At 49.0% G+C, this 24,500-nt stretch overlaps 1 protein-coding gene across 5 annotated transcripts in view; it reads left to right on the top strand.

The window, feature by feature from the left end:
* The first annotated feature begins 2,343 nt into the window (after positions 1 to 2,343).
* ADCY10 (adenylate cyclase 10) overlaps positions 2,344 to 24,500 on the top strand; it is a 69,405-nt gene continuing 47,248 nt past the window's right edge. For 4 of the 5 annotated variants that reach the window (XM_032318042.1, XM_032318046.1, XM_032318044.1 and 1 more), the window contains exons 1-10: positions 2,344 to 2,946; positions 9,636 to 9,854; positions 10,501 to 10,605; positions 11,648 to 11,686; positions 11,877 to 12,020; positions 12,864 to 13,069; positions 14,677 to 14,773; positions 19,232 to 19,320; positions 21,862 to 22,053; positions 23,937 to 24,055. In XM_032318042.1, coding sequence (XP_032173933.1) covers positions 9,707 to 9,854; positions 10,501 to 10,605; positions 11,648 to 11,686; positions 11,877 to 12,020; positions 12,864 to 13,069; positions 14,677 to 14,773; positions 19,232 to 19,320; positions 21,862 to 22,053; positions 23,937 to 24,055 — 1,139 coding nt within the window. In that variant the 5' untranslated portion in view covers positions 2,344 to 2,946; positions 9,636 to 9,706. Of the gene's footprint in view, positions 2,989 to 9,635; positions 9,855 to 10,500; positions 10,606 to 11,647; positions 11,687 to 11,876; positions 12,021 to 12,863; positions 13,070 to 14,676; positions 14,774 to 19,231; positions 19,321 to 21,861; positions 22,054 to 23,936; positions 24,056 to 24,500 lie in introns of all 5 variants that reach the window. The other variant, XM_032318043.1, reaches the window with a different exon arrangement.

Here is a 24,500-nt window from a genome sequence, read left to right as displayed (position 1 = left end):
GGCCTCCAGCCCATGCTTGCTTTATGCTCCGGAACTCTAATCCATCCCATTATTGAATCTTAACAATTAAATGACTCTAGTAAGTATCCAATCAGAAATTACCACTTGAAACATACAGTCCACTGACCAGTCTCACAGCTACTCCCAGAAACTGAAAAAGAATTTATATACCTCAAGTCCTTACTACCAATGTATGTACTAAAGTCTGTAAAAGTACCTTTCACAGTGGTACAAATCACTTGATCAGTTGAGGTGATTTCTATGTCAATATTTCTAACCCGTCCTTCTGGAAACCTTCATTAAGTACTGGGTGCCAGGTCTAATAGGCCTGGATTTCAGCTCAACTCTGCTACGTATTACCTGGGAAACCTTATTAACCTTTGTCTCCGGTCTTTAGTATTTTCAAGAGTAAAATGGGAATATGAGAGTACGTGCTGGATTGTTGTAAAGATTAATTGAAATAACGTTTTAACTCAAGACCTGGTTGATGATTGCTGTAAAATTAAATAAATATAGGAAGTCTCAGAAAATGTTAAGCTTATTAATTGAAGGTAGACCCAAAAGGTACTTTCTTGAACCAAAGTATACCTGCTAAAAGGGCATACTGTGTTAACCTGTTTGCAAACCTTCTGGAGTAGTCACTATTGGAACTCTTGAGGCTTCCACAGGTTAAAGCAGAAAAGCTGCTTGGGGTGAGGGTCCAAAGGCAGGTTGGAGAATGTTCAATAAGAGATCGACTCTTTAAAAACAAAAATTTCTTTAACCTGATCTTTTTTGTCGTTTGGCATGCACTTCAAAGAAACACTGATCCAAAGTGCATCAATGCATTTCTCCATAGTAAACAGGTTGTCTTTTTTTTTTTTTTTTTTTAAGTTGTCAAATGATGGTGAAAGGTTGAATCTTAACAAGGATTGACCTCAAGCCCAGGTTCCTCTCCATAAAGCAAAACAGTTTCTATTGGAGCTTGTTTATATAATGAAGCAAATAGAAAGCACTGGTATTAAAATGGACTTTCTCCTTAAGGGGTCTGTTTAATTATATGAGGTATGATTCTAATTCTATTAAGACGGGTTTCCACAACTAACATCAGAAAATTTTCTTGACAAAATATAATTAAATGAATCTTTTCCTCCCTTAAGACAACTGTGTTTTGTAACTGGACTTTGCTTGAGAATGACTACTTGCTTTATCAGTTCAACTCTTTTAAATTCAAGTTTTACCTAAGTGTCACTTAAATGTTTGTTGTAGTTGTGACATACATAAGAACAACTAGAAAATCAAAACAGGATTTAAGCTGTTAGAAAGTGTGCAACCCTCTTGAAACAATTTGCCATTGTCACTTTGGACTGAGAAACCCAAATCCAGTGTCCCGTTGGATTGCAAGTTACCTTTGGTGTGAATTTGATTAGAAATGCACTTGACCAGTCAAAAAGACAGGAATATGGGGCACCTGGGTGGCTCAGTGGTTAAGCCTCTGCCTTCGGCTCAGGTGATGATCTCGGGGTCCTGGGATGGAGCCCCACATCGGGCTCTCTGCTCAGCAGGAGCCTACTTCCCCCTCTCTCTCTCTACCTGCCTCTCTGACTACTTGTGATCTCTGTAAAATAAATAAAATCTTTTTTTAAAAAAAAGACAGGAATGTAATTCTTTTTTTCTTTAATTTTTATTTATTTTTTAAATTTCTTTTCAGTGTTCCAGAATTCATTGTTTCTGCACCACACCCAGTGCTCCATGCAATCCGTGCCTTCCTTAATACCCACCACCGGGCTCACCCAACCCTCACCCTCTTCCCCTCCAAAACCCTCAGATGGTTTCTCAGAGTCCACAGTCTCTCATGGTTCGTCTCCCCCTCCGATTTCCCCCAACTCCCTTCTCCTCTCCATCTCCCCATGTCCTCCATGTTATCCCTTATGCTCCACAAATAAGGAAAACCATATGATAATATACTATCTCTTCTTGACTTATTTCACTCAGCATAATCTCTTCCAGTCCCGTCCATGTTGCTACAAAAGTTGGGTATTCATCCTTTCTGATGGAGGCATCATACTCCATAGTGTATATGGACCACATCTTCCTTATCCATTCGTCTGTTGGAGGGCATCTTGGTTCTTTCCACAGTTTGGCGACCTTGGCCATTGCTGCTATGAACATGGGGGCACAGATGGCCCTTCTTTTCACTACATCTGTATCTTTGGGTTAAATACCCAGGAGTGCAATTGCAGGGCCATAGGGAAGCTCTATTTTTAATTTCTTGAGGAACCTCCACACTGTTCTCCAAAGAGGCTGCACCAACTTCCATTCCCACCAGCAGTGTAAGAGGGTTCCCCTTTCTCCACATCCTCTCCAACACACATTGTTTACTGTCTTGTTAATTTTGGTCAGGGGATGTAATTCTTCAAACAAAAATTTACCTCACAAAAATCCCTAAAGTTCTGAATGCAGAGTTGATAAATTTCATAGTCCTGGTTAAAGCCATAATCATTATTGATCAAAATTGGGTGTTTGCTTATTCAGGAGATACGTGGTTTTATGATATCCTACTAACTATTGCCTAATTTTAGCCACCCTCTACTAGGTCAGAGAATTATGAAAACTACTTTGGGGTCATGTCCATCTCCCCAACCCTTGCCCCACATGTCCAGATGGAGAACCTGAACCAACCAGTCCATGTAGGAGATAGGCCACTGGGACTGGTGGGGGAGGGGAGGGCAGTGCCAGCCAATCGGAAGCATGGTCAGTGGGCATGAAACAATGAGCTTCTGAGGAGGGTGTGGCCTGGAAAACGGCTTTTAGACAAAACTGTCATTTTATGGGCCATCCACAGACATGGCACTTCTGCTGTCTTCAGAATAATGTCACCCAGGTCTCTTTCTGTTTTCTGCACTCCTGAAAGATCCAGTACCTGATCTAGGCTCTGGCTTTCCCTCTGCCTTGAAGAAAGAGGAGGTATGTGGAGTCTCAGTAGGAAGAGCAGCTGCACAGGTGAAGGTGAGGTCAGCGCTCTGGGGAGAAGCCAGCTGGCTGCTGGCGTTAGGGGAAGGTGGGAGTCCTTGGCTAGGAACCCTAGGTAGACAGACAGATGTAAATCTCTCTGTGTCAGTCTTTGAAGTGAGGTTAGAACCTGAAATCTTAAATGTTGCCTCATCTTACGTATCTTGGATGCTCTGTTTTTCTGGCTTGCCATCTTCATTTACCAATGTCCCCAACTTCTCCCATGATAGCCTCCTCCTTATTGGTCCTCCAATAGCAGATGTGTACCGTGTGAGGCGGCGTGGTAGGAAACAAGGCCGTGTAGAATATGGTCTCTAAAACAGGAGTTTACAACTCACAGGAAGACAGCAGGTCAATAGATAAGTAAGGATATTTAAGTAGAAAATAAGGCACATCCATTTACAGATACTAAATGTCCTTATAACTCAGAGGAAAAGTTCCCTTGGCTCGAGTGGTCTGCAGGTTTTCCTGACACGACATTACCCCTTTAAGTTCAGAGTATCTCCTCTTTGGGCTCTCGTAAAACCTGATTTTACATGGTGATAACAACAGGATGAAAGCTGAAATCCATTAGAAGTTTCTAGAAGAGATACTTAAAGAAACCATAATGGATCTAACTGATCTTGAATTTCGTTTTCATTTTTGGATACTGCTGAGTTTTAAGTAAAATGAAACCACACACTCCTTCCTTCTTTCAGGAAACTCTTTCTTGGTCTGCCTTTGGGGTCTCATCTGCCTGCTGGCTCTTTCAGTCTTCCCAATAGCCTCAGTCCTCAGGGCTTTCGGGCGCGCTCTCTTCTTGACTGTGACTGAGTTGGCCAAATGTTGGAGGACCACATGCACTGGAAGTACTCTCAAGTTAGCCTAAGTACCCCCAAGTTGTCATAAAACATGTACAAGTGGGTTGTAGCGAGGTTTGGCAGAAAGAAGAACATGGATGTTCAGATCCCACCAAACTGGGCTTCCAGCTGTGTGGCCTAAGGCAGACGAATCTCTTTGAACCTCAGTTTCTCTGTCTCTGGAATGGGGCTGGGGCCTGCATCACAGTGCTGTTTTGAGGCAACCTATGTAAAATGCTGCACATGAAGAGGTCTTAGTAAATTGAAATGTATGTGTCACAGGTAAATATTCATCTACTCTTCTAAAATAGAAAGTTTCTGTTGCCATTTTATGAGTGTTCCTAAGACAAACTCAGGTCTTCGTCCCAGATGTCTGTGCCTCTTCAGCTCATGGACAAATCATTTTCTTTTCTTTTTTTTTTTTTTAAGATTTTGTTTATTTGACAGAGACAGCGAGAGAGAGAACACACAATCTGGGGGAGTGGGAGAGGGAGAACAGGCTTCCCACCGAGCAGGGAGTCTGATGTGGGGCTCCATCCCAGGACCCTTGCCTCATGACTGGAGCCGAAGGCAGATGCCCAACGACTGAGCCACCCAGGCGCCCCGACAAATCATTTTATTGCTCTAGTTTCCCTCATACATTTGTCATCTTAGTGGCCAAATGCATCTGCTTTCCTTGCCTAGTAGTCGTAAACTTAAGAAAAACAAACTACAAGTACCTGGGTGGCTCAGTGGGTTAAGCCTCTGCCTTCGGCTCAGGTCATGATCTCAGGGTCTTAGGAACGCATCGGGCTCTGCTCCGCAGGAACCTGCTTCCCCCTCTCTGTGCCTGCCTCTCTGCCTACTTGTGATCTCTCTCTCTGTCAAATAAATAAATAAAATATATTTTTTAAAAACTGTCTCAGTTCTCAGATCACCTTATTTAAAACAATGAAATCTTAGCTATCATCTGTCCATTAAATGTAAGAATCACTACAACCTTGCGGGCAAGACAGCTATGCCCTTCCCAAGGAAAGCTAGTGCTTCCTACACTGCCTAGGTGGGGAGTTTACATGTTAAGTTTGCCAGCATTGACCCTGGTTCCTCCTTTTGGAGCAACAAAAAATAAATCTAACCCAATTTCCACACGGTGTTCAAACCAAAGCGAGGCAGCCCACACTGCGTACTTGCGGAGGGAATGGTATTGGCCGGAACCGACAGGCTGGGGCAGGTTGCTGAAGAAGATGGAACATTTGGAATATATTTATATCTAAAAATTATGCAGCATTCATTTAAGACTTAAGCTCAGCTGGATGTCCTGTGTCTTGTGGGTGACCAGTGACCACCTGCTCACTCTGGTTGTCTCGCAAATGGTAGCCGCAGAGAAAACGATTGAGCAGTCTGTGAGCGGTGGCCGCAGAGGGAACGGAGCACCAGCCCCCTGGCTTCTCTTCCAGCCCCCCTCGGTGCTGTGGCTGCCCCGCACACCTGTGCCGCCCTCTCGGAGCGTCGCGGCCGTGCAGTCAGGGTCACCCGTGCTTTGACAGACGGACACTCTGCTGAGGAAACATCTCCAGCCTTCACTCCTCAACCCTCTTGTGAACTTCGTTCTCGCCCCTGCCTGAGGGCGAAAGCAGAGGGATTCATGTGTGCAAAGTGGGGGCCTGCGTTAGACTTTGCACAGGGACCTGTGTCTCTTTGTTTCCTCACAACATTTCCAAATATTTGAAGATAACTGGCATTTCACCCGAATGTCATCATCTCCTGACAACATTTCCAATCTCTCCCATCATTCATTATTGACCTTTAAACAAAGGGGGCAGAACTAACCAGTGCTCCAAGCAGATTTGAACACGACTCATGTCCCTTAACAGGTTTCATAGTAGCCCAAGTGCCAATAAGCATATGAGAATGTGCTTAATATCATGAGTACCACCAGGGAGACACACAGACACACACACTCACCTGCCAAGATGGCTGAAACTGTGAAAGACTCAGTGTCGGCCAGGACACAGAGCTTCTGAAGTCTGATATCTTGCTTGTGGGGCACACATTGGTACAAAGTTTGGAAGACTGGCAGGATCCACTCAAGTTCAATATATGTGTCTCCTGTGACCCACCAACTCTACTCCTAAGTAGATGCCCAAGCACAGTGCACACATGTACAACAGTGTTCTTAACAGCATTATTTCTAGTAGCCTAAGACTGAGAACAGCCAAAAGGTCAGCAGTACAGTGGATAAGTACTTGTGGTGTAATCAACTGGTGGAGTACTAGACAGCACTGAAAAGGAAGGCTCTTGATATACATACAACACGGATGAATATCACCAACATTAGAGAAAAACTATATATAGTATGATTCCATTTATGTAAACTTTAAAAACTGATAAAGGTCACCTATGGTGTTAGAAGTAAAGAGAAGGGCAGGGCGCCCGGGGGGGCACATTGACCTCAGTCTCCTTCAGCTCGGGTCATGATCCCGGGGTGCCAGCATTGAGCCCCTGCTTTGGGCTCCCTTCTCAACAGGGATCCTGCTTCTCCCTCTCCCAGTCCCCCTCCTTGTGTTCCCTCTTTTGGTGTCCGTCTCTCTCTGCCAAATAAGTAAAAATCTTAAGAAAAGAAAGGGTTACCTTGGGGAAGAAGAGTGGGGGTGTGCCTGGGCCATGACATGAGAGGAGCTTCCGTAGTGCTGGTAATGTTCTCTTTCTTGATATCAGTAGCAACTACATGGTGGTTCACTTTATAATAATTCATAAAACTGTATACTTATGAATTATTCATTTTCCTATGATATGCTTTAATAAAAGTGTTTTTTAAAAGATAGCATGGGGGGGTGCCTGGGTGGCTCAGTGGGCAGCTCAGTGAGTTAAAGCCTCTGCCTTCAGCTCAGGTCATGATCTGGGGTCCTGGAATCGAGTCCTGTATCGGGCTCTCTGCTCAGCAGGAAGACTGCTTCCCCCTCTCTCTCTGCCTGCCTCTCTGCTTGCTTGTGATCTCTGTCTGTCAAATAAATAAATTTAAAAATCTTTAAATATATATATATAAGATAGCATGGAATTTGCAGTAAATCTAGTTTAGCACACCATATGCTAATGCATTTGATTTCGTTAAAATTCTACATATAGAACTTTGCCTTTGTTCTTCTGAAATATTATTATTTCAGTCAATTAAGATATTTTAAGATCTTGGGGTGCCTTGGTGTCCCATTTAGTTAAACGTCTGCCCTTGGCTCAGGTCATGATCCCAGGGTCCTGGGATCCAGCCCCACACCAAGGTCCCTGCTGAGCGGGAAGCCTGCTTCTCCTTCTCCTTTGGCCTGCCACTCCCCTTGCTTGTGCACTTTCTCTCTCTCTCTCTCAGATAAATAAGTAAAATCTTTTTCGGATCCTGATTCTGTATTCAGGACATTGACTTTTTCTCCAGTTGTATCTTTAAGGTCTCTGGCTTGCCCATGGAGGCTTCCTTCTGAGTGGACTATAGAACATGAATCAATAGCCTTTAGGTAGGATTGTTGACTACATTAACAGATAACTATGTTTTTATCACCTAAACTTTAGTATCTTACCCACAAGGATGTGGGAAATTGGCTAAATGCCTTGTTAAAGTTGAGATATGCTTTATCTACAGTATTCTCTTGATGCAAAAGTTTAATAACTCTTCAAAAAAGGAGATCCCTTTGCTCATAGCTTTGAGTCTGGTTCCTTTCAACCACCTCTTGCTGATCTAAGTGCTCACCTACCAGCACATATCTGAATTACTACAAATATTCCCACTCTGTCTCCCACTGCACACCGTAGAATCGTACTTTCACACTTACGGGAAATCATGCTCACATAATTTTCTTTGGCCAGTGTCCTGTGAGTGGAAGAGAAATATGTCGCTTCCGAGAGGACACATTAAGAATTAGTCTGCCCTTGGGCGCCTGGGTGGCTCAGTGGGTTAAAGCTTCTGCCTTCGGCTCAGGTCACAATCTCAGGGTCCTGGGATCAAGCCCCGCGTAGGGTAAATAAATACAATCTTTAAAAAACAAACAAACAAAACTTTAAATTAAAAAAAAAAAAAAAAAGAATGAGTCTTCTCCAGCAAATCCTCGTTTGGCTGGCTGGAAGGTCCCAGATTGAAGGCAGTAACAGAGCAAAGCCTCAGAAGACCTAGGACAGACAAGGGAGAAACGAACAGGAAATAGGCCTTTGTTATTTCAAGCCACTGTCATTTTGGAGTATTTGTTAATGGAGCAAAGCCAGCTTCTGCTGATGGATACATTGTATTTACCAGTCTGAGTGCTCTGTAGCCTCATCTCTGGAAATGCAGGAAACAAAGTGGCCATCTCCAGTTTTCCTCTCTTGTTCTCAAGATTGCATGGGTTCATCCTTCGTGTCTGTGTGCATAGGTTCCCCGGGGCTGGCTACTCAGGTTTATTTGAAGTGACTGGGTGCTTTATTTCTACCTTCTTAGCTTGGAGTTCAGTTCTTTCTCAGCAATCTCTGTTGTGCTTTTCAGTTCTCCACAGTGAAGACAGCAGAAATGTTGTCCTTATTCCTCTTGTAATAATTTCTTTGCTTTTAATAAAGCCTAAAACTCCCTCTAAGTTCTCTTAACCTCTGCATTTTCCCTGAGTTCCAGCTCATTCTGGGGGTTCCGTCCTCTGCGTCCCCCTGTAAGTTCATATGACACGTTCCAAATGCGCGATCTGCAATTATTTATTTGATTCTCTATTAGCTGTTCCTAGACATGCTACGGTTTTTATTGAATTTTTAAATGCTGCCCCCCCTCTTTTTTTAAACCTTAGGTGCACATTTCTCTATCTTTTATTCACTTCTTAATATTTGAGTTTGCCAGGGCTTTTCCTTTCAAAGGTTATTCAATACTTAATATTTAGTACTCAATTTTAGAGGTTTCTCTACATTTTAGACTTTGCTAAATATACTAGTTTCCCTTTTTTTTTTTCTTAAATGTTTTTCTTAAGCCTATGATAGATGTTATGTATCTCACTTTTTCCTTCCAATGTTCTCACATACCCCAGTATGACCTGTGTCTGGTTGAAATTACCAACCAGTTCCTCCCTGACAATCAGGAACAGTTCCTTTTTTTTTTTTTTTTCCTTTTAATGCTCTTAAGATCTCTATCACTGAGGTACCTGGCGGGCTCAGTGGGTTAAGCCTCTGCCTTTGGCCCAGGTCATGATCTCAGGGTCCTGGGATCGAGCCCCGCATCAGGCTCTCTGCTCAGCGGGGAGCCTGCTTCCTCCCCTCTCACTCTCTGCCTGCCTCTCTGCCCACTTGTGATCTCTGCCTGTCAAATAAATAAATACAATCTTTTTTAAAAAAGAAGATCTGTATCACTTCTTCCAGGAACTTGGATTGCTCCGAAAATGTTGGGTATGCCATTTCTGTTCACGGGGATAGAGCATGATTTTTACAACATTCAGGCATGAACATTTAATTGACCCCAACAGCTTAAAAGAAGGCATTAGGAAATTCTGGTTTTTCTTAGAACTAACTGGGCAGTAAATTAAAATTTCAATATTTGCCTTTTAACTTTCAGTTTAAAGCCCTACGCACACTCATCCCTTTGAACTCGTTCCCTCTCGTAATTTAAGACTGTACCTTACTTGTACACTTACTTGCTAGTATGTGATATGGTGCTTTGCTTCTCACCTTTATGTAAATGTTCACCCACGTAAACCCACATCGGCACTTCTCTTTTTTAATTTTCAAAAATGAGAAAGAGGGATGAGGACCAAAGGGAGGGAGAGAGGACGATGAACCATGAGGACAGAAGCCCAAGGAGCGGAGACGGAGTGACTAGTGCCCCTGCCTCCTCAGCTTTTCTTTGTAGAAGGTCTACTTGAGGACAGTTTGCTGTGACCACAGATTCCTGAACGTTTGCCCTGAACATGAGCTCCAGAAGAGAAGAATCACAGGACCGAGCCATTGTCCGGATAGCGGCTCACTTACCGGACCTCATCGTCTACGGAGACTTCTCTCCAGAGCGACCCTCTGTGGATTATTTTGATGGAGTCCTGATGTTTGTCGATATTTCAGGCAAGCACAGAGGGAATCTTTGATGTGGGTGAGCACCCCGGGCTTGCCGGCACAGTGCGGTGCCTTCTTTGCGTTTCCACACTGTTAGAGGAGGTGTTCCTGTGGGGAAGACAGGAGGGAGGAGGGGCAGCCTGTGTGCTGGCCCTTGTGTCTTCCCTTGCCCGGCAGGTCCAGTCACGGGCGCACCTTTGAGATGCCCCAGGCCCAGGCCTGGAACTTCAGGCTCCGTGTCCCTGCCCAGTTTCACCGAGTCCAGCTCCCCAGCCCCACGCACAGCCCAGGCACACTTGACCTCCGCAGGTGTTGTTTACGTCTTAGCAGTAAACGTGTCACCTCTTCAGACATGTTTCCGTTTCCTGTGTTTTCATTACGATGGAATGGAAGTTCTACCCGGTTAGAGGAATCGCAGTCATCCCCTCACAGGCTGGGAAATCTGGAGGGCAGAGGTAGCGGGCCTCTTTTCCTGACCCCTAAAATAAGCGTCGATGGGAGGCCCCATGGTTGACCTGGACCAGCCGAAGGCCATGGAGAAGAAACCGTGCCCGTTCTTCAAAGCTAGGGCTCAGTGCTCTCCAGTGGCTTCCTCTTTCCCTGGCTGTTTGGTTCCTCCAAGCGGCCGAGGAAATGAGGCGGACGTTTGTTACAGGGTTCACCGCCATGACTGAGAAGTTCAGCACGGCCATGTACATGGACCGAGGGGCCGAGCAGCTGGTGGAGATCCTCAACCACTACATCAGCGCAATAGTGGAGAGTGAGTGCCCCTGGGCTTCCGACCTGAGTATGTCTCCTTGACCGTCTTCCTGTACTTCTTGGTTATCACCCGAGAGAATGCGATCTTTGTTTTCCTCATGAAATGTGTAAGAAACCAGTCTTTTTTGAAATACAATACAGCGCGAGGGAAGGAAAGTAATCACACCTCACTAACGCAGACTGTTTAAGGGAGAGAGGGTTTGCACCAGTTGAAAGACTGACTCTGAGGTTCCCTTTAAAGAACTTCGGTTATATTCAGTGACTCGAAAAAGCAAGCGTCGCCACAACCCAGATGTCGTCATGACGAAAACAAGCGAGTTTTACTAACTCATTAGTGCTCTGTCTTCTAATGACGAACTCAGAGGCACAACTGACTTTTCAACCTCCGCCTACCATCTTGTTTGTAACCTTAATTTGAACTATTCATGAAGAAAAATATTTACTCTGTTAAGGTAAACTCAGGGTCTAGTCTTTCATCGGGCTGACGGGCTAACGTCACACGCCAGACACGAGTTAATGCTCCTTAAAAGCAGAAACTGTCTAATTCCTGTTTGTGTCCCACTCAGCACAACAGGGCTCAACAGATCTGTGAGGCACAAATAAGAGCAAAAAACGCCCACTTCAGTCGTAAAGCCTAAAGGAAAGGGAGGTTGGTAATAAAACCCGAGCCGACCGTCGTCGTGGTTTCCCAGTTCCCTGATTCTCACTTCCGTGGAAGCCCGCCCCGCGTCCACTCACGCCCCCCCCCCAAGACGTGTCCTGATGCGTCAAGAGCGTCCCGCTGTCATGGGCGCAGGTCGCTGCCGCAGGCCTCCCGGGAAATCCCACCTTCTCTCCTGCCTCTTCCCGTTCACGGGAACAGAGCACGCGCCCAGCTAGTGCCGTGCGCGGCGCTCTGTCACGCTCAGCGGGCGCGAGTGACGTGTGTGACGCTTCTCTAGGATAAGTTTAGTCTCCGAACTGATCTCTTGACTGAATTTCTATTCCATGGATGAAGATGAAGATATTGGACTTTAATTTACCTTGTTTTCTTCTTTTCTCAGAAGTGCTAATTTTTGGAGGAGACATCTTAAAATTTGCAGGTAGGGGGGCTCGCTGGGGTGGGGGGAGGGAGGAGTGCGGGGTTCCTGGGCCGCGACGGAGGCGGCGCCTCGGAGAAGGCTGGGGCTGGCTGGAGGCATGTTCGAGGAGTGAGTGTCCGGACAGATTTCCGACAAAACAGGTCCCCGCCCGGGCAGCTCCGAAGCCTTCGGGTGTGTCTGTCCCTTCCAGGTGACGCGCTGCTGGCCTTGTGGAAGGTTGAGCGGAGGCAGCTGGAGAACATCATCACGGTGGTGATCAAGTGCAGCCTGGAGATCCACGGGCTGTTCGAGACGCAGGAGGCTGAAGAAGGCCTGGACGTGCGCGTCAAGATCGGTGAGGCCCGAGAACGGAGAGTCGCCCCCGCCTTCTGGAAGCGGGTCCCCACGCCCAGGCATCTCTCCCTGAGCGGAAACCCAGAATGTAGTGGAGCGCAGGGGCTCAGCCCACCCGTCGCGTCTTGGACTCTGGCATGAGGCTAACCAGGAGTGGGGGCTCCCTCCCCAGCGGTTCGGCCTTGGGTGAACCCTGAGGAGCTTGGGCTCATCCTGACAGCCTCCTCACAGGCCTTACAAACAGGGGAGCGTGAGCTCCGCGGGTCGCGCCGGGCCCATGCTAAGCACCCCGCAAACTAACCCGTGTCCTGCTGTTGCTGCTGTTACTGTGGCTGACAGAACCGTGGCTCACCTCAGCCCTCACAGAGTGCGTCTCGCACGCGTGTCGTTTCTGTCTTCTGTGGCTCTGGTACCAAAGGGGTGGGGCCCGGACCGTCAACATACCTCCTCCTTGTCCCCAACCTTTTCCCTCTGGCTGGTGCCTCACATTCAACCCTGAGGGTGTCTTTTTAGTCAAAGCCTCAGCTCAGAAAATGCAGACCCTCTCCAAAAGGAGTTACTAAAGTTGTTTCTGTTGCTCCGTAGTACAAACAGATTGAAAAGGGGATAAAATAACTTGGGGACTGAGAGGGCCATGTAGAGCGAGAGGCGTCACCGGAAGGTGAAAACCAGCCGCTGAGTTTCTAGCTCGGGAGGAAGAGTTTCGGAAGGGCTGGGCCGGCAGACGCATCGATGACCCCCATCAAGTCCCAGAAACAGCATCCGCTCTGAGGTAGGACCGCCACGCGAGATTCGGACTGTGCCGGGGACTGACCCGGAAACTTCTGTGCTTGCCCCTCGCCAGGGCTGGCCGCCGGCCACATCACCATGCTGGTCTTCGGAGACGAAGCGCGCAACTATTTTCTGGTGATCGGGCAGGCGGTGGAGGACGTGCGCCTGGCACAGAACATGGCGCAGATGAACGATGTCGTCCTGTCACCGAACTGCTGGCAGCTCTGCGACCGGAGCATGATCGAGATTGAGAGGATCCCGGATCAGAGGGCTGTCAAGGTAGGTGCGGTGCGGCCGCTTCCGGAAGGTGCTGTCGGTCTGTGCCGGGAGGCCACTGGGCAGGCAGGGCCTGCGAGGCCCCCGCGCGGGAGCCTGAGTGGGGCCGACAGGCTCCCGTCCAGGAGCCACGGCTGGGCGCTCAAGAGGAAGCGATTAGGCTTCGCTGCTACCTGAGGGGGCGGACTTCGGGCTTGGAGGCCTTCGGCGGAGCCAGGGCCGCGGGAAGGGAGAGGACGGGTCTCCTGCTCATTCCCCGGGGGCGGAGGCTGTCGTTTGCGGCTGCCATCGGCCGTCGCTTTCGCGACTCAACCCCGTCCGGACTCAGGAAGGGATCACTGTGGCTGAGGACAGGAGGGGCGTGGGGGCAGCCGTCCGGTGCGGGAAGGGACTTTTCCCACAGCCCCGCCCGGCAGCACCACGGGGCCCAGGTCGAGGCCGGGCTACAAGCAGGCCCGCCCGTGGGGCGCGGCCAGTCGGAGAACGGGGCTCCGGGCGTGTGCGGCAGGGAGGAGGGCTGAGCCCCGGCGGAACCCGAGTGGACCTCGAGGCCGACGGGAGGTGGAGATCGGGGGAGCCGCCGGCGCAGGCGGGAGGCTCTCCCACGGCGGGCATCAGTGTGCGCCCCATACCCGGCCGCCCTCCGCCTGCACCCGGGCCGCGCGACCTAGCCGGCTAACAGGGCCTGACTTCTTGGATCGTTCCTTATACCTTCAGAAACTGTTTGAATCTTCATGACTTTTAGACTCACAGAAAAGTTCAACATTAGTACAGTTTCCTCACCCAGCTTCCCCAGAGGTTAACATCTTCCATAACCAGAGTGCAGCGGTCGAGGCCAGAAAACCAACAGCAGCACGACTGTTCGCTGAAGAAAGGCCTCCCGTAGACCTCACTAGTTTCCTACAGGAGGCTCTCGGTGGAACGTTCCAGCACTCTATCCCCGATCGCACACTGCGTTTTGGCGTTGTTTTCAGTCTCCTGCAATCGATGGCCATTCTTCAGTGTTTCCTTATTTGACCTTGATACGTAGTAAGAGCATTGACCATCCTGATGAATGTCCCTCCATTTGGTTTTGCCTGATCCTCTCTCGTTCCTGGACTAAGGTTACTCACCTGGGCTGGGAGGCAAGAACACCATAGAGCCGAGGTTGTGTCATTCTCAAGGAACCACAGCACGGGGTTCCCATGGTGTGACTCTTACTGCTGGGGATGCGCCTACTACTTTTTTGGGCATCAGCCCCCTTTGTCCAACTTTATCCTCATGATATAAGAAAGAAATGATAGATGGTTTAACCGGGTCTTATTTACATTAAAATGTTATGAAGGAAAGAAAGAAGAAAGTTTTAAGAGTGGAAAAGTATGCAGGCGAGCCTCTAGTGTGACCTTGTGTGTACACACTGAAGTTTGAGATCTTATGAAATAATCAGAAATATTTTTAATGTAATCACATCCAAATGAAAGATTGTTGTTGTCTAAGTATGCAGTCTCTGTTTACCCTGTCCTGGACATTCAGAAGCACACTTCCTTCCCTTTCTGCTGAGAAATTCTATTCAAAGGACCAGACAACCCTTGGAATAACCAAAATCTTCTCTCTTTTTTTTCTTTATTTAGGTTAATTTCTTAAAACCGCCTTCTACTTTTAATTTTGATGAATTTTTCACAAAGTGTATGACTTTCATGAATTATTATCCTTCTGGTGACCACAAAAGTAAGTACACTCCATGGACAAGAGCCTTTGCCTTTACCAGTGGTCAGTAGGGTCTTAGCAACACCCAGGGCTCTATTATAACTGGCTCTCATTACGGCTCCTGGTCCTCAGCAGCACACAAGAGGGACCTCCTTCCCATGCCTCAGGACGCTGATTCCAAGTACCCTCCTCAGGCCCTCCTCCTCTGCTCTGGCAATGACTCTCCCCCTCATCATCTAAACATGTGCAGGTCTGCCCCATGATGAAAGGAAAAATAAAACCTCTGTGAACCCTACTTTCCCCTTCTAATTTCACCACCAAAGTTCTCAAGAGTCATCTGTATGTCTGTGCCTCCTCCTGTCTTCTTATTTATTTGTTCACCCGGGAAACTTGCAAGAAAATTGCATGGGCCTGAGGGACATGTGTTCACCTACTCTAGCGTCTAGAGTAGGTGACATCTAGCTTCTAGCCACTTCTCCCATCTGCTGAGACTGTTGAGGTCAAGGCCACCAGTGACCATCAACTTACCGAAGCAGGTAACCTCTCTTCAGGCCTCATCCTAGCTGGTTGGCCTTAAACTACTCTCTTCTTATGGACACGAGCTTCTCCTCTTTCCTTGGGTTCATGAATATTCTTTCTCAGTTTTGCTTTTATACCTTAAGCCACCTGTTTCCACTGCCCTTGCATCATCTCCTTCCCGTTCCTTAAATGTTGGCTATTCCAGGGCTCTGTCCTCGACCCTCTAGTCTTTCCTACCGACCTCTTGGAGATCCGTTCTATTCATCCGTGCTCCTCGTTCCTAGGACTCCCAGAAGACTGGGCCTAGGGTGAGGAAAGGAGAAGCCTCGGGTGCGAAATTTAAGGAGGCACTACTCGTGGTCTTGCTAGTTGCTTGCCTCACATAAGATCCAGCCCTAACTGCCAGAATCCAGCCCAGGCTTTGATCTGATTTCTAGACTCAAAAACCTGCCCATGGGTCATCTCCACTGAATGCCAAACTGGTACTCCAACATTAACATGTTGTTTAAAAATGGTTAAAGTATATTAAAAAAAAAAAGGTTAAAGACAATCTAGGTGACGCAAAAAACAAAACAAAACAAAAAAATGCAAATCCTTCTTTAGGAGACCTGCAAAATGGGGCAGAAGGCAGCTTTTATAAGATGAGCAATAAAGAACAAGGAAGCAGCAAGTAGAAAGTATCCAGCTGCTTAGGGCCACATGGTCAACCTTGTTTGGGCTGAGAAGCTGGAAGCTGGTTTGGCATTTGGGGATTGGCTGGCTAGATAGACTGCATTTCTGGTCAAGTGGGGCATTTCCAGGGACGTGACAGTACCTGAAGTTTTGGTTTGCTGACGTAGCACCACAGGCTTGGGCCTAAGAATTGGTTTCGACCCTGTCTGAGCTCTGAGCTACTCGTCTTTCTCCCACAGTTGTTTCTTCCTGCACACTGGAGCTTCAGGAGCACGTCTGAATCCTCCTCCTTACCTGCACGGGTCTTAGACATTCTGAACATTACAAAGAGTAGATAATACTTTTACTAAGCTGTAGTATGTCATGGGGCAGGAGGTTGGGCAGGACGGAAACTGTTGCAGAATTGACCAAGAGAGGCCAAGAACCCAAAAGCTCCAGAGATGGAGAAGGTCCATGGTACATCCCTTGAGCCAGCTCTACCTGATCACGTCTCCTAGGTCTTACTGGTGCCTTCAGTACAGGGCCTCTTCAGGCTTCACTTTGGGCACTGCAGTATCACAATGCAATTCTGATGGTAAGCACCGGGAGTTAGCACAGATTTCACAGGTTACGTGCTCTCCAAGCCCCCTCCCCCCAACCCGGCAACTTTGAACACCAGCGGCAAGCTCTGGGACCCCCAGGCCACTTGAACTTCTGACCAACTATCTGTAAATGTAGGGTTTCCCCAGGGCTCCCAGTAATTCACTAGAATGACTCATTGATCTTAGGGAACAGCTAAGTTCACGATTTTAGTTTTATTGTAAAGGATACAAATCTGGACCAGCCAAAACAAGAGACACTTAGGGTAAAATCTGGAGAGTCCCAGCCATGAGCTTCTGTGTCCTCAGGGCACATCACCCTTCCTGCACGTCGCTGTGTGATCGCCAACCACAACCAGTCCACCCTGGCTCTGGGGGGTTCAGTTTTTATTGGGGTTTGGCTAAGTAGACGTAACTGATTGACTCCTTGGCCACGTGATGAGACTCACTCTTCAGGCTTGTGGCCCTCGTCAGAGGTCGGAGGTCAGGCTCATACCACACGGCTCGAAGCCCCAAACCTCTCCTCACGCACTTGCCGTTTTTCAGCACAACTGGCCCCATCCTGAGACCCCGCTGGCCGAAACCCAGCTGTGGTCTGAAGGTCCAAGAAGACCAGACAATCCCATCACTTGAGAAATTCCAGAGACTTAGGTACCAAGGTACCAAGAACAAGGACCAGCCAAATTCTTTACTTTCCCGTAGGCACACGTACATCTCTGTCACATTGCCTCTGTGATAACATAGACCTTTATTTTATTTTATTTAAAGATTTTATTTATTTATTTGACAGAGATCACAAGTAGGCAGAGGCAGGTGGAGACACGGGGGAAGCAGGCTCCCTGCTGAGCAGAGAGCCCGATGCGGGGCTCCATCCCAGGACCCTGAGATCATGACCTGAGCCGAAGGCAGCGGCTTAACCCACTGAGCCACCCAGGCGCCTCTAACCTAGACCTTTATAACAACTCCTGCTCCCTTGTCTCTCTCCATAGTCTGTTCCATATCATTTCTTCTTCCTGTTTTTTAAAGATTTATTTAGGGGCGCCTGGGTGGCTCAGTGGATTAAAACCTCTGCCTTCGGCTCAGGTCATGATCTCGGGGTCCTGGGATCAAGCACCGCCTCGGGCCTCTGCTTCCTCCTCTCTCTCTGCCTGCGTCTCTGCCTACTTGTGATCTCTGTCAAATAAATAAATAATCTTTTTAAAAAATTAAAATTAAATATAAAAATAAATCAAGATTTATTTATTTATTAGAGAGAGAGGTGGAAGGAAGGGCAGAGGGAGAGACACTTGAAGCTCTCCCTGCTGAGCACAGAGCCCGCACAGGGCTCGATCTTACAGCCCATGAGATCACCACCTGAACAGAAACCATAAGGCTCTTACCCAGCCGATGTCCGCATCATCATTTCTTAATCTCCAGTACTCCCAGGGGAGTCCAGCCAGGCTGGAATCTTCACCAGTCCTTTAAAGCACTGTCCTCACTCTTTTTTTTTTTTTTTAAAGATTTTATTTATTTATTTGACAGACAGGAATCACAAGTAGGCAGAGAGGCAGGCAGAGAGAGGGGGAAGCAGGCTCCCCGCCAAGCAGAGATCCTGATGCGGGACTCGATCCCGGGACCCTGGGACCACGACCCGAGCTGAAGGCAGAGGCTTTTAACCCACTGAGCCACCCAGGCGCCCCGTTCTCATGCTTGACTTTCACTGACACCATCCCTCTGCTAGGCATGCCCTCCTCAGTCCTTCTAGAAAGATGCCAGAAGTCATTCAAGATGCAGTAGAATTGTCTAGTTCTCCTGTGACCCTGTCCCCGATTTGGCCACCTCACACTGACCACTTCTTCCTCTTTACGATCTATTCGCCCATTTGAGCTTTTCTTTCTCTGTGTGGCGTTTCCACGCATATAAGGTTTGGAAGCCCAGTGAGGAAGTGCCTCCAGGAAATTGCCCAAGCTTCCTCATTACTTTTTTATTCCCACGTAGTGCCTAGCATGGTATTTTGAATACAGTAGGCTTGAGATATATTCAATAAATGGGCTAAATGGAATTTCCTTCTAAATTTATATCCTTTTCAGACTTCGTTCTTATTATTCATCTCATATTTTTGCACCATTGTTATTCGAATACGTGCTGAAAACTTTTCTCCCTTATTTTTTTATTTCTTCGTGCTCATTCCTACCACCACCTGCTGGTCTATTCTTGAGTATAAAACCGTCAACCTCCATTTTCCCCGATGAGGAAATGGGGGGCCCCCAGGGCAGTGAGGTGACTTGTCCAGATTCACACAACGAGTTGCTATCAAACTGGGAGCGAGAAGCCCAGAGATTAGAAGTCTCCGGAATCTTTCTCTCTCTCCCCTGCCAGCCCCTCCCGTCTGTAGTCCTTCTCTTTGTCCTCCTCCCGTCTGTCCGTCCGCATCCCCTGTGGCCATGGCTTTAGCTCAGGTCTGAAAGGAAAAGTCTCCCCACATTGCAAAGCATGATGACAAGTGTAACAGGGTTTGGAGCTCCATGTGACAGAATTCGGGGAAACCTGCAACTTCAAAGAATCGCTCATTGGACTTCCTTTGGTTCTCTTTGGCCACGAGGTGTCCCAAAGTCCATGACTGGACCGTGAAGACCACCACCCAAGGGAACGGGGACAGGGAGACTCCTGTCTCTAGCTCTGCAGAACCACGCTTGCTTTTCTGATCCTGCCCCTCCTTCTGCCCTCTTAGACCTCCTGAGGCTTGCGTGCATGCTGGAGTCCGACCCTGAGCTGGAGATGTCCCTGCAAAAGTATGTGATGGAAAGCATATTGAAGCAGGTATCTGCACATTTGATTCATTGGCTTTTATTATCAGGGATCTTGGACATCAGGAAAGATCGAGAAAACCAGTAGCCAGTAAAATGTTTCATTGAACTAAAAGAAGATGGGGCTGATGTTCTCCATGTGTAGGAGATTACAAAATTTGTTCTTCAAATCAGGATATTTTTAAGAGTTAAAGGAGGCATTATTCATAATTACACTCTGACTACAGGCATAAACCAGGACTGTGCATTTTATACAACTGGGCAAATGGGAACTTTTCCCAGCAAACAATAACATGCGGCCACCCTTTGTTTAAGCGGTAGTGGAAAGAACTCAAAAGAATTAGCATATTGCTACACTGTTTCTCTCAGTCACTGACTCACCTCATCTTGAGCTGTGGGAGTTAACAATACAGATAATTATGATGCCCAGAACTACCTTCACCCCCTAAAATTTCCCCTTTTTATTGGCTGAGATCTAGGGTTCCTTAAACATATTGATTCGTGTGACCCGCAGCACTCACCATAGCCCGGGCCTTCTGCTCTCACATGTTGATCTTTCACAGTCCTTGCTGGAGAGCTTGATCCCCATTTTATATATGAGAAAGCCAAGACCTGGAAGGATACCAGCAACTTTCCCGAGATTATTAAAGTAAGAGACATAGCTAGGATTTGAACCTTGTTCTGTCCGAATCCTACATTTTTTTGCACAGGCTGTACATCTTCCTGATACATGCCCTGTTTTAACCCTTAATTCCATCAAAATGCAGTTGTGTCGTGGAGGAACTCTTCGGCAAGCCTGCACAGCGGACGGGTGCCTTCCCAGTGGGAAGTGGTAGCCAAACTCACCCTCCGCCTTCAGCCCAATTTGAAAGCCCTGCCTCCCATACCTGCCACTGCGGGGCCCCTGAGATTTCTGAAGCTCCGGAAAACCCTCCCTCCCTGCCTCCAGGAGAGAGGACACACTATGCTTTGTTAGCTGCAACCAGCGGAGAACAAGGCTTCCAGGAACAGGGTAGAAGATAGACTCCATCAGTCAGCAGGAAGGCTGTGGGGAGGCATGACAAACACCGGCTGAAAAGATAGAGCTGGGGGAGCTGAAAGCAGGCAAAGACGACCTTTCCCCACAGTACCAAGACTGCACCTACAGCACAGAGATCCTCAGAGGTGCACACAGTCCAGTGGAATCATTTTGAACTCATTTCTTTGCTCGATTTCATCTTTAAATCTTTGTTTAATATTAATTTCTTATTTAGTGATTTATTGAAGAAAAGTTATCACATTGATTTGTTAGACATTATGAAATCATCTTTTTTTAAAAAAATACTTTATTCAAGGCACCTGGGTGGCTCAGTGGGTTAAGCCTCTGCCTTCATCTCAGGTCATGATCTCAGGGTCCCGGGATCCAGCCCCGCATCGGGCTCTCTGCTCAGCAGGGAGCCTGCTTCCCCCTCTCTCTGTCTGCCTCTCTGCCTACTTGTGATCTTTCTCTCTCTCTCAATCTGTGTGTCAAGTAAATAAAATTTAAAAAAATATTTTATTCATTTATTTGAGAGAGAGAGAGAGAGAGAGGGCATGAGTGAGTGGGTAGGGAGAGGGAGAAGCAGGCTCCCCGCTGAGCAGGGAGCCCAATGTGGGGCTGGATCCCGGGACCCTGAGATCATGACCTGATCTGAAGGCAGAGGCCCAACCCACTGGGCCACCCACATTCCCCGATTAAGTCATCTTTTATGAAAAGTATAAAATTACCTAAAACCAGGCCTGTCCCAGCCAGTTAGGAGGCATGACCGCAGGGTTCCCTATGCACAATTCCCTCTTTTGTCAATGGCGACTCGGACAGTTTTGTGCTATTTGGAGAGAAACTGCAATGGTTTTCCCCCACTGGTTTGCTCTGTGTTTAATTTAACAAAATTCAAGAATGGTGATAAGCAGGCACGATTTGGGAATGCGCTTCTCTCCTTTCCGGGGCCTGTTGTGGCGGAAAGTGGGGAGCAGAGGGGGGTGGGATGAAAGAGACAGCGGGCGCAGGTGCCAGTTGTAAATGGAGCACTGGACCAGGGGCCCGGAGATTGGGCTCCCTGTGACCCTGGGAAGCTTGTAGTGTTGCTTCATGTCTCAGTTATCTAACCAGTGAAGTGGGGGATAATCTGATTTTGTTTCACTGGAAGATAAAGTGGGATAGAACAGGAGAATGTCCTGGACAGTCCCAGGCCGTGAAAATTTAAGGCTGGGTTAGTGACACGCTGTTCTTGTCCCTAAACTGCGAGAGCGCCAACAGGACCAGCACCCTTTGTGGGACTGCGACGCCCCTCCAGGCGCCAGGGACCCGCAGGGGTCAAGGGCGTGGTGCGCACCAGCCGCGTGGGCGCCGCCCTGGAGAGCCGGGACCGTGCGCTCCGGGTCCGCGGCTCCGCTGCGGGCGGGTCTGCCCTGCTGCGCCCCGATTCCGAGAAGTGCAGCCTTGCGGGGCTCCCCAGTGACGACGTGGAGGTGGGTTTGGGACGCCGAGCCGGGTGCCAAGGACGCACGCTGAGGACGGCCGCTCTCCGCTCCCCAGATCGACGACAAGCAGCTCCGGGGCTATTTGTCTGAGCTGCGCCCGGTGACCATCGTGTTTGTGAACCTGGTGTTTAAGGACCAAGACAAGGCCGAGGTCATCGGCTCGGCCATCCAGGATGCCTGCGTGCACATCAGCTCCGTCCTGAGGGTCTTCCGAGGCCAAATCAACAAAGTGTTCATGTTCGACAAGGTGGGTGTGAGCGGCGGGGCGGGCCCCTCGGCCGGGGAGAGGGGGACGCTTTTACCCCGAAAGCGCCGTCTCGGCCTGACCCGGACGCAGCCTGTGCGGCGGCCGCGCGCTCCGGGCAGGTGCACCTGCGGCGCCGAGGCCGCCGGGACCTTGAGGGCAGGTGTCCGGAGCCGCCTCACCCCGAAGCCTGTTTCTCATAATCCGCACCCGCCGTGTCTACGCCTCAGGTACCCCTTCCGGCTCCACGGGGTGGGGGTGGGGAGGGAGGCAAAGCGGGGAGCGAGGCAGGGGCTGGGGGCGGCCCCTCGAGCTTCTGGGTGTTCTGTTTGGTTTGTTTGCTTCGGGGTGTTTCTAATCCGCGCCTCATCACGTCGGAGGAGAACGGGGTGACTGACCCATTACGCGGACGCGCTGGCGAGCATCGGTTCCCCATCTCCGGGGTTTCCGCGCGCGTGTGGACGTGTGGGTGCGCGTGTGAGTGTGCGCGCGTGTGAGTGTGCGCGTGAGTGTGCGCGCATGCATATGTGTGTGTGAGTGTGCGCGTGTGCATGTGTGTGTGAGTGTGCACGCGTGCGTGCGTGCGTGCGCTTGTGCGTGTGAGTGTGCGCGCGTGTGGACGTGTGGGTGCGCGTGTGAGTGTGCGCGCGTGTGTGCGCCTGTGTGTGTGAGTGCGCGCGCATGCATGTGTGTGTGAGTGCGTGCGCATGCATGTGTGTGTGGGTGTGCACGCCTGTGTGTGTGTGAGTGTGCACGCGTGCGTGTGTGTGAGTGTGCACGCGTGCGTGTGTGCGTGCGTGTGCTTGTGCGTGCGAGTGTGCGCGCGTGTCTGCATCTCGTGAGCAGCGCGCCCGATGACCACCGCACACTCCCTCCTCCACTACGGGGCTCTCTGGAGCAAGGGCTACCCGAGTCCTCACGCCGTGAAGCGGGGCTTCCTCGCTCCGGCCCAGACAGAGCCCGGCCAGCGAGGATCGGACTCTTAGACTCTGCGGAGAGGCCTGAGGAGATCAGGCATTCTCCTTGGCGTTTCATGAGGCTGGACATAGGTTGAAATTGGTCCTCATGATTGTCCTCTTTCCTTACAGACAACAGCATCTGACTGAGGTAATTTTTAAGGGATTGATACTAAGACCCGAGCTTCCGAGCTTAATCTCTGCTCGGAACAGCTAAGGTCATGCCAAGGAAAAGCGTCCGTGGAAGCCTTTCTCCCTCAGAATAACAATAGCTCAGAAGAACGTTATAGCTCACCAGGTGTAACTGTAGCTCAAGTTTATATCGGACACGTGTATTATGTGATATATTATGTGATACCTACGTTTACAAATAGAACGTCAAGGTTACAAACGTCTACATAGACTGTAGTTTACAAAGTTATATGTGTGCACACGCACACACGCACACACACGTGCGCACACACTCCCCTCCTAGTAGCCGAAGGAACCTCGGCAGCTCTGCGTTTCGTCCCTTCGCAGACTGAGACACTGAAGTTCGCAGAGTGTAGCTGCCCACGTTTCCACACTCGTGAAGGGGCCTGAGAACAGGCCTTCTGGTGCCTCCCCCCTGCTCTGTGCTGCTTCTCACACGGACGCTTAACACCCTGTAGCAGGAGATCTTGGAGGCAAGGGAAGAGGCAGGTGGGGGCACCCGTAGCCCAGGACAGCCCATTCTCACTGGAGAAAGGCGAGCTCTCCTCGGGCTGGAACCCTTGCTGCTGGCGATGCTCTAGAAGTTAGAGGACATTTACTAAACAGAAAATAGGCAGGAGAGAAATCATGATGAAGTGGGACCCAACAGGGAAAGTTGCTGCCCACCTTCCCCTGGGCCTTCTGGCTGGTCCCCTTTAAAGGTCACCATGCTGTGTTTGCTGACTCTCTCCCTCACAGGGCTGCTCCTTCCTCTGTGTCTTTGGTTTCCCTGGGGAAAAGGCTCCTGACGAGGTCACTCATGCCTTGGAGAGTGCCGTGGATATATTTGACTTCTGCTCTCAGGTTCACAAAATCCAGTGAGTGTTAACCTTGATCCCATCCAGTGGTCCCTGAGCCTTTTGTAGTATCTAGGGAGAGAGAAGACAAGGGCAGGGAACAGGAAGTGAGGAGAAGGCTGTCTGCATTCACTACTGAGGGCTGACCCAGCCCCGGTGCAGTGATAAAGGGACGGTAGAAGTCAAGTGCAGAAAGGACTCCCTTACAAAGTCAAAACGCAGTAGGTTTGCCAGAAAACAGAATGGGGTTGTGTCTCGATGCTCTGGCCTACTTCTTGGTAGAGGCTGAACCACCGGTGCTGAGCTGGATACCTGCACTGATTTTTAATAATTAGGAGATACAATGAGTCCTTGGGCTGGAAATTTACATATTGATCTGGCCTCCAGATGATCTGCTCACAGTAAAATGGTTAAGATGAGTAAGGGTTACTGTCCCCAGCCCTGGCTGCCTGAGAGCCCAGGCCCT

This window comes from Mustela erminea, chromosome 17, assembly GCF_009829155.1.
Source record: "Mustela erminea isolate mMusErm1 chromosome 17, mMusErm1.Pri, whole genome shotgun sequence".
Taxonomy (NCBI): domain Eukaryota; kingdom Metazoa; phylum Chordata; class Mammalia; order Carnivora; family Mustelidae; genus Mustela; species Mustela erminea.
This window is presented reverse-complemented; position numbering and strand designations above follow the sequence as displayed.